General features: G+C 36.7%; 2 protein-coding genes across 5 annotated transcripts; both read left to right on the forward strand.

Annotated features, from left to right (window-relative positions):
- The first annotated feature begins 1,140 nt into the window (after window positions 1-1,140).
- On the forward strand, window positions 1,141-8,340 carry LOC121989824 (plant cysteine oxidase 4-like). 2 transcript variants are annotated; one of them, XM_042544102.1, is made up of 6 exons: window positions 1,141-1,263; window positions 1,968-2,189; window positions 3,656-3,819; window positions 3,971-4,118; window positions 5,048-5,248; window positions 5,328-8,340. In XM_042544102.1, exons 2-6 carry the CDS (start codon window positions 2,090-2,092, stop codon window positions 5,444-5,446), a joined length of 732 nt encoding a protein of 243 aa, XP_042400036.1. In that variant the 5' UTR covers window positions 1,141-1,263; window positions 1,968-2,089; the 3' UTR covers window positions 5,447-8,340. The 2 variants fall into 2 exon arrangements, with proteins under 2 accessions (XP_042400036.1, XP_042400035.1); XM_042544101.1 differs by lacking the exon at window positions 1,141-1,263 and adding an exon at window positions 1,678-1,776.
- Window positions 5,374-9,127, forward strand: LOC121989825 (cyclic dof factor 4-like). 3 transcript variants are annotated; one of them, XM_042544105.1, is made up of 3 exons: window positions 5,374-5,515; window positions 5,640-5,692; window positions 8,512-9,127. In XM_042544105.1, exons 2-3 carry the CDS (start codon window positions 5,677-5,679, stop codon window positions 9,042-9,044), a joined length of 549 nt encoding a protein of 182 aa, XP_042400039.1. In that variant the 5' UTR covers window positions 5,374-5,515; window positions 5,640-5,676; the 3' UTR covers window positions 9,045-9,127. The 3 variants fall into 3 exon arrangements, with proteins under 3 accessions (XP_042400039.1, XP_042400038.1, XP_042400037.1); XM_042544104.1 differs by having other exon boundaries at window positions 5,379-5,519; XM_042544103.1 differs by lacking the exon at window positions 5,374-5,515 and having other exon boundaries at window positions 5,543-5,692.
- The last annotated feature ends 545 nt before the right edge of the window (window positions 9,128-9,672 follow it).

A 9,672-nucleotide genomic window follows, 5' to 3' on the forward strand; every position in this document is an offset into this window, starting at 1 on the left:
CGTATTTATGTAGCATGACAAAAACAAACCACGTGCATATTATTTATAAGATCTTTGTCGGTTTAAATTAACAGTATTCTTATGTCTTTACTCGTGTTTCTTTTTCATATCGATATTTCTTCTTTTATTTTGTTCGCCTAAATACATAAATGGGCGGAGCCCACGTGCGTCGTGAGAGACAGGCAGCAGGCTCCACAGCGATCATGTCCACGTGCTTCATCTCGTTAGGACTATAAACAAACTAAGTCGAACTTTGGGGTGTTCAAATTTATTTGATAAGGTAATTAAGTCGAGCCGAACCGAGTTTAAAATGAACTAAGCTTTTGAAATGAGTGTTCAAGCTTGGCTTGGTTTATTTTTTATGAACTTAAGCTTGGTTCGTTAAGATGTTATCAAGCTCTCAATTCAAGCTTGTTTGATTATTTGAAATTTTTAGTTGTTTGAATAGTTATTGAGTTGATAGTTTAAATTTATTTATTTATTTATTTTATTTTTATTATTTATTTAGTATATTGAAAAGAATTTTATTAATAAATATGGTTCGCAAACATTGTTCATGAACGTTGTTCATGAACATTGTTCACGAATATTATATATATTGAACGAACATAAACAAGCTCTTACTAAGCCGAACACTAAATTTATTCACGAACACTTGGTTCATTTACAGCCTTACGTGTCGTGACTGATCCCCGAACTTCGAATCTGCTCGGAGCCTTTCGATCTGCCTTCCAACACAGGCGACACGCTTCAGCACCCACAAAAACTTCGTAACGTGCCCGCTTTACCCGGCGCGCCGTGTCGGAGCGACCACAGCGGATTGGCAGATGACGTCTAAGGTGACGCGCGGCTCGGTCAATCGATCGTACGCCGGCGGATGAATCCTGGAACTCCTCGTCCGAAATAGACTCAATACTTTATTTCCACACGCAAGATATTACCGGTCCCGATACTGGACGTAACCGGGGTCTCTCTGGGCCCACGTTCACCACTGACACGAGGAAATCTGTTGGTAGACGAAAACAGGTATGGTTTACGTTGCAGTGGATATGTCGCACCTGCGATATGTTTCCGCTCGCAAGCCCCACGTTTATTATTCCGCAATTAATATATTTAGTATTGAATTGTTTATTTATTTGTGATGCGGATCCATCTGCCCCAAAACGCACCTGGCGAGTACTCGTCGCTCTTCGCACGTCGCTCGTCATTCTCGATCTCTCCATCGTCTGCCGAGAATAGCCGCGATTGAACCCTAACTACGAGGTGAGAACCACGAAGCTCGCATTCTTTTCGTGTTTCTATGTCTATGTTGTTAATTGAGAGTGGTTTCTTTTCTTTTTTTTTTCTCAGTTTCTTTTCTGAGTGTATCTGGTTTAGGATTGTTTGGACTCTGTTATGGTTGTTTTAGATTCGATGAGTTGGGTTTCTACAACAGCGGGATTCGGTGATTGTCTATGGTCGGAGTTTATTGTGGAGGTTGCTCGTCTTTCCCCGTTGTTGCTTTTTCTTTGCCGTTATCTTTTGTGCTCTGTTCCACTTTTTTCTTTTTTGGAATGCTGAAAGTGTCGGTTCAGAAACAAGGAGTATTTTCGCTTTGGGTTATCTAGCGTAAAAATGACGATCCACTGAACCACTCGATTCTGTCGATTGCTTTAAAACCATGATTCCTTATTCCAGTTATCTGAGAAATATCTTCTTTAATTTGAATTCGGTAGACTCGTCCAGTTCTTTTCCCCACTTCTGTCGTAAGGTGGAGAAGTTCAATATACGTTTATGGTAAGATTATATTTTTTTTATGAAAAAGAAAAATAAGGATCATTGCGAAAGTGTTAGATTTCTTTTGTTGTTGTTGAACTTCATAAATAAGGGCATGCTCAAATTGTTGCAGATTTTTTGCTTATAGAAACAAATCAGTACAATTTTTCTTTCTTTCCATTGAAGTGACACTTTGTCATTCATTACCATAGAGCTATGCACTTGGTACCCCCGTGATAAACACTGGTTCACTTGAAGTTCCTGATTGATACACGTTACCAGTTGGAAGCTTTTGGTTGGTTTATCTATAGGCTACTTGGCCCCATCCTGCAGTATGCCTGCAATTAGAAGACTATATGAGGTCTGTAAAGTATCATTCAACGGCAAGGGACCAATATCTGAAGAAGCTCTTGAACATGTACGGTCTTGTTTAGGTGAGAATTGTAGTTTCTTTGCAGTGACACATTCTTTATATTTTTGATTGGTGGTAATGATAGTTGATGTGATTTATCTTCCCCTGAAGTTGATCTACTTTTACTCATTTGGTAAATGATATGAATCTGAAACTTCTTAATAGTAATAATTGCATGGTAAAATATTCAATCTGTATTATAGTTGAGGCCAATATATGACCTCATATTGGCCATATGAATTAATGGCCCAATATTAATTTCTACTATTAAATGAATTAGACAATTCCACAATAACACGCTGTAGGGTTATGTTCAGTGTCATCCTTTCAATGGTTAGAAACGGTTTAAAGTTTTAGCAATGTGCTTAATTTCTCCTTGTACTGGTCTTTTCTTAGTTGGATTCTTATCCACATATATTCTTCTGAGGATCTCAACTTGTTGTTCCTTGTGTATTTAAAAAATCTGTAAATCACCCACTTTGCCTTGGTGGTTCAAGCAACAGAAGTGTGGGTTAAATGGATTTTACTTGTAGAAGAGCATTGCCAAGTGGCATACAAGTCCATAAAGCTATTTTTTTAATCAATTCCAAGTGCACGTACTTTTTATCCATTATTTATAACACTTTATGATTCATCTGTTATCCTTATTTTTGTTTTGTTTCATGTCTGTTGATTATCCTTGTCTCCTTAGTTCCACCTCATCAAATTAAGGTTGTTTTGGCCCTTTGTGTATGAGATACATCCAATTGTCTATGCATTTTGGAATATGTTGGGCAGTCCTGAGCCATAAACAGTCCTGGATGTGTGGGCCTACATAGTTTGGGTTGAATTGGACTATTCTGAGCCTTAAGCAGTTTCAGTATGGTTGGATGGGCTTCCTGGTCATTTATTCATGTTTATTTTGCACTTGACTACATGTTAAAGATTTTGCTTCTAATGGTTATTGAATGATTTGGATATTCAGGGAACTAGTTGTTGAGATGTCTTGCAGCACGTGAAAAGAAAATGATAGAATCATGTTATTATACTCTGATGTGAAACTTTGGGTGTTCATCAAGTGTTGGAGATTTTTGCTCTAGCTACCATACTGGATTGCTTGTCTTGGGCATTTGTTGTAAATTGGATGTGTGTGCTTAGATTCACCGGTTGATGTTGATATTAACATCTTCAAGTTCACATTTTTTCCCCCTTTTTAGATATAGAGAGGTAGTTCTGTGTCCTGGCTACCAAATTGGACCACTTTTCTGCAGTTGGAAAATATTTTAGACCTCCACATCTTGAACACATTTACCTCCTTTTCCATTTGTCATCATTATTGTATTAATTTATATTTATTCATACATCTTTCTTGATTAAATCCACATTAGGAAAATTTGTTCAATCAATAACCTACAATAAACTATGTTTTATAATTTAACCAATTTGTTTAATTAGTATAAACAATATCTAGTACTTTTTATTTTCAATTTCTCATTTTTATTATTTCAGATGATATCAATCCTTCTGATGTGGGACTTGAAACTGAGGCTCAGATAGCACGTGGGTGGACACTTTCCATGCAAGGTCCAAATGGAAGAAGAGTGCGTAATGGAAGTAACCTGTGTCCACCTCCTATCAAGTATCTGCATGTACACGAGTGTGATGAGTTTTCTGTAAGCATCTGAATCCTTTTCCAGAGTGTCTCATATAAGTTGCACAACTTGCTGCATTTCTCTGGGTTCTTGACTATTGCAGCATATTTCTCTTTACAATGAATTTAAATGATGCTAATGCTATCTTGATTGTTCTCCAACTATGATGCAGATCGGGATCTTCTGCATGCCACCTTTGTCTGTTATTCCGCTTCATAATCATCCAGGGATGACCGTGCTCAGCAAGGTTCTTTATGGGACAATGTTTGTCAAATCATATGACTGGATTGATACTGAAGAACCAATAGATGCTTCCCAAGGTATATGCCATTTTTTCTGTAAACATTATTTTGTTAGCTATGATAATTAAAACCCTCTTGTTTGACAAACGTTTGTTTATTCAGATGTATGCTTATTTTTGTTACTTGTTAGTTCAGATGATTGGAGATGCTTTCAGATCAATGTAATTGCCTTCTCTTGTGAATAAATGGTTGGTTATCTCTTCTAATTGAAGTCGTACTAATAATTTAGTGTAACATTTTAGCATTTATTGTGTTATCATCATCATCAAGCTGTATGTTGCAATTATTTGACCAGGCTACAAAGGTATATAATTAGTAATATTCACAAGATATGGATACCTGGTATATAAAAATAACAATAATAATAATTAGTAATATTCACGTCATTTAAATCTCTTTCTATTACATGGGGAAAAAAATTAAAAGAGCATCCTTTATTATTCATTGTCATCAAAAGAGTTTTCTATGTTGAAAAAATATCAAAGCAACGTCTGATGCTAAATTTTCTCTCTAAATTACTCCTTTTATTCAACCAGTTCAATACATTGTAGTAGTTTTGACTAAGTTGGAATAATTTTAATTAAGTTGGATCAATTTTGATCAAGTTGGAACAATTTTGACAATATTTAGAGCAATTTTGATAGCCCTGGATTATTTGACTTTAGAAAAGAAAGTGCTTCATGTTGTAGTAGTTTTAGCCAGAACGATTATAATAGTGTATTTGAGCACTTTTAGCCAAATTGGCATTATAATAGTTTTGACCAATGTTGCATTGGTATGACCAATATTGGAGCACTTTTGACCAGCATTTTTAATGTCTAAGTAATTTTGACCAATTAATATTAATAAAAAATAATTAACATATGCCAGGAAAAAGTTATTTTGTTATTGGTGCTTTGATTGCGGTTGATAATTGCATTTAAATCATCTTAGCATTATTTTTTCAGCTAGACCAACAAAGATTGTCAGAGATGGTCAGATGACTGCGCCTTGTGGAACTACAATTCTCTATCCTACAAGCGGCGGCAACATCCATTCTTTCAAAGCGGTAACTCCTTGTGCTCTTTTCGATGTTTTATCGCCCCCCTATTCATCAAAAGATGGACGAGATTGCACTTACTTCAAGAAGTCAAGAAGAAAATTTTCTGGTATACACTTTACGAATTAATTCTATCATGGTGACTCTGAGGACCATCAATACATAATTCATTATTCAAATATTTAAAGGTTCTTTGCCTGGTGGAATAGAGGCTTCCGAAATGACTTGGATGGAAGAGTGTCAACCACCAGAAACCTTTATTGTCCGAAGAGGGCCGTACAGGGGCCGGATCGTCAACAATGGATAACCCAAATTCGCTATCATTTTGCTATCATTTTTCTATCCGATTAGCTCCTTTAACAGGGAGAAAATCTGAGTTTGTAATCTTCCACCTGCAGCAATATGATATATTTTTTTTCTCTCAGAATAACGATTTCAATAGAGAATCTCGTACATTACATAGAGATATATCTGATATAATTTCCCTCATCCTTGTTTAGTTAAAAGAACGGAGTACTTCTGGGAAGGGAGGAGTCAATGATCTTTGTATCAGGTGACTTCTAACTCTCCTTTCGTTGTTTCCTATCACTCTAAGTACATGCTCGACAAGTTACCATGGAAATATGAACTTTAAGATGATATGGTTTTTGACGTAGTTTGAACCCTTCACCTCCTATTGTTTTCTGATTCATCCTGCATTAGTGAATATCCAAATCACATTCATGTCTCTTTATTTTGACCTATTTTTTTATTTGATTGAAGTTGGGGCTTATTACATCTAATAATCTGTGTTGCATTAGTGAAAATTAATTTGGCCTAATTCTGGTTAGCTCGATTTAACTGGACATTCTAATCTTTCAACAAGACGCTAGCGCCATTTTTTTTTTTGGGGAAAAGGAAAAAATGAATAAATATAGAAGAGAATGCATGGCTTGTAAAGGAATCCCAGTGCAATATTTAAATAATTTGGCAACTCCACTAGGTATCCCTATCTTTTATCTCTTTCTTTAAAGTCGAAGTAGGCTCCCTTGTCTTGTGGTCTCCCTTTTCAAAAGTCCAAGAGTATCATAATGATTTATTAGTCATATCCCATAAAAAGAATTATTATTGGCATGCTTTTACTTTAGATACATCTCCCCTGAGATGAGGATGATCACTTGCTTGTAAAGTTAGGTCTTTTAGGCTTGTACTTTTACTGGTTTTGTTACGTGGATTGTGATGCTCTTTTATAACTTTTACTCACTTTCTCTGGGAAGAGGGAGATGAAGTATAGCGTTATGTATAGAGACCGAGAGGTGAACAAACTCTCGACCTATTTATCTACCTGAACCTAGCCATCTACGCTTTGTTTCCTCATTTCCCAAACTGAAGAAGAAGAAGACGAGCTACGTGGATACAAAGAGAGGAGGAAAAAAACACTAAGAGCAAGATGAATTTGCAATCTGCAATTAAATTGATCTAATATGTAGGTACTGTGGTAAAAAACTATCGACAAATCCTCGCCCCTATCCTACCCAATAGGTAAACTTGGCTGGAAATCTTATTATGTCAAAAATTTTCACTTTGCCATTATATTTTCTCATTTTATAATATTTCACAAAACAGTGTTCAATAAACAAGTAAGACAAGTGCTTGATTTTCTAATTAATGGTGAACTAAGAGATAATGAATAGGTTAGCTTTAAATAATTTTCTTGTTATATTAAATTGATGGTGTGGGATGGAGTTGGATGAACCCTAGAAAAGGAGGAGGAGATTTTTTTTTTTATTTTTTATATCTAGGTATATGGGCTTTCGGTCCAATTAGACCGCACAGATGAGTCTTGGCAAAGCACTCCGGTGTCACTAGTTCAAACTCTGCATGCGTTTGGAAATGCTCAATGTAAGATTTGAATTTGGTTGCCTGGTACTGAGTCTTGTCTTCTTCCACCATACCATGCTCCGTGGGGCAAAAAGAAGATGTGTTTGTTGTTTTTCAAAGTTTAAAGCAAGGCTAATGATTAAAAAATGAGCCGGCCTCGTAGCCTTTTGCTTTTGTAATTCATAACAAATTTTTTATTTTTGCCTAACTTTTAAGATGTTTCCATTGACAATGAAAAAGCTCATACTTTTCTTTTCCTTGTATTTGAAAAGCTCATACTTTTCAAATACAAGGAAAAGGAGGAAGATGCCTTCTTGAATACTTTAATCCCATGTGGAAAAGTGAGCATTTGATTACGTCTGGGAAGGCAGTCTTCTTGAAAAGTTTAATCCAATGTGGAGAAGTGAGCATTTGATTACGCCTGCAGTAATCTTTTTTTATTTCCTTGAAAGAATTCTTTGATATGAGAATCTTCTTGTACTTAATAATTCCCATTTCCTTTGACATTGATCTAATGCAAAACGGTGATATGACATCTTTTTAATAATTTTAGAAATTATTTAATGAGAAAATTTCAAACTGATCTTGAAAGCTTGAGTTGTAGATTTTTGCCCTTATGGGATCTCCAATTAGTTAGAGGATGAAAAACTTTAATGGAATAAAAGATCAATTCTTGATGGATACATATCTTTGTGAAAAAAATTCTTTTCATCTTTTGATCAACATGCTTATACGGTGGTATGGTAAAGCATGATGTATTAATCATATACAGTAGTTGTCCGTGATTTATCTCTTCCGTACTGATCCTGAGACGGATTGGGGGGGGGGGGGGGGGGGGGTAGGGGCGAACGTATTCGTCTTTTGTCATAATTAATTGTATACAGCAGTAGCATAAAATCCCATCCATGCATTAAAGTATTATGTTGGCAAAGAGTTGATTTGGCTCGATATGCAAGTGTTGTAGTGGCTAGAGTTGCATTGGGAATTAGTAAAGATGTTGTAATACGTTGTGTTGTATTATCAAGTTGCATTCAGATCTATGGTAACAATATTTAGTTTGTGTAGGTCTTCACTTAGCTTCATTAGATTTTAAAAAAACTAGTATATATATACATTCTATCTCATTACATTTTACTTGAGACATTATTGGAGCTTTAAACTTAAAACATTTAATAATGGAATCTACATGTGTCTTGGGTTAGCTAGCATTAATATTAGACTTGCTTTTATTGTCTATTTATGATCATGGTGAAAAAATAGATGTGACCTCGACTCCTCGAGATATAGGTAAATTTTAATTATGATTAACTAGCGTAGTATTGATTATGAGAGATTTTTATATTAGAAATGAGATTATTTTTCTTTTTTATGAAAACCTTTCCCCACTTTTATTAGTTTTTTAGCGAAACTTTTTTTTTTTTAAATTTTTTGGGCTAAACAAACAAATGTCTATGTACTTATATAAAGAATGAAGCGTCTGGTTGCCCCCTTTTTAGTTGTTTTACATTCTAGTTTGTACAATCCATTTCCAAATTCCAACCGGTCGCCTGATCGCCATGGCGGAGGAGATGCCGCCGCCGCCGCCGCCGCCGCCGCAAGCTCAGCCAAGTTTCAAGCTTTTCGGCACAGTGATAGGAAAGAGGGACAGAGAAGTCAGCCAGCAGCAACAGGAAGAGGCGGAGGAGGAAGAGGAAGGGGCGCATACGGCGACAGGGACGGCGGCGTTGGTCGCAGCAGTGTCGGCGAGGGAGGAGGCGCTGCCGTGCCCGCGGTGCAAGAGCCGGGAGACCAAGTTCTGCTACTTCAACAACTACAACGTGAACCAGCCGCGACACTTCTGCAAGGCCTGCCACCGCTACTGGACCGCCGGCGGCGCCCTCCGCAACGTCCCCGTCGGCGCTGGCCGCCGCAGGGGACGCCCCATCCACCGCTCCTCCATGGCCGCCGCATCCGGGCGCGTAGGAGTCGCCGCCGAGAGGTGGATCCTGCGGCAGGACGCGCCGGCCAGGATTGGTCGCGGGATCGACGGCGCCGCTCTCCGTTGACTTGTACTCTTGTTAGATCTGGTCCCTACTCGTGTCTGCGTTCGTGACCCAAATTATATAACTCTCCCCTCCTTTTTTTTTCATCGATTTTTTTTTCTGTTTTAATGGGAATTAATAGTAATTACATTTCTTTAGATTTCTTTTCCATCAAACTAAAACAATAATTACTTAGTTTAGAAACGCCATTAAAATAATAATAATAATAATAAAGAAAATTTAATCTTATTTGAGATGCAATTTGTGGTGTTTTAAGTTTTAGTTGGGGGATTCCTTTCCATTGCCAACTTCAAAGGATACTTGAAAAGGTGCATTCGGATTCGAGGATAATAATTATTAGAGTTTATCAAAAGAAGGCAAAGCAAAGGAAGATAACATGTTACTCAATTATTTTTCGTTTTGTTGTTTTTTTTTTAATCAAAATGAATCATAAAGTTTTAAAATATTAATAATAAAAATATTTTTGATGTGATTTTTACTACAGGAAAAATAAGATATGACGTTTGAAGATTGCAATTTGAAATTAATCCGTCAGTAAATGTAAGTAATGCCAAAGAACCTGCAAGCAATAAGAACTCGACGACGGCTGGAAGGTGACGGTGAAACACATGGCACGGAACAGGAATGAGGC

The sequence above is a fragment of the Zingiber officinale genome, chromosome 6B (assembly GCF_018446385.1).
Source record: "Zingiber officinale cultivar Zhangliang chromosome 6B, Zo_v1.1, whole genome shotgun sequence".
Lineage (NCBI taxonomy): Eukaryota > Viridiplantae > Streptophyta > Magnoliopsida > Zingiberales > Zingiberaceae > Zingiber > Zingiber officinale.

Coding starts and splice junctions, on each gene's coding strand:
- LOC121989824 (XM_042544102.1), top strand. CDS start 2,090: ATGCCTGCAATTAGAAGACTATATGAGGTCTGTAAAGTATCATTCAAC. Junction 2,190..3,655: donor ACATGTACGGTCTTGTTTAG/GTGAGAATTGTA, acceptor TTATTATTTCAG/ATGATATCAATCCTTCTGAT. Junction 4,119..5,047: donor ACCAATAGATGCTTCCCAAG/GTATATGCCATT, acceptor TTATTTTTTCAG/CTAGACCAACAAAGATTGTC.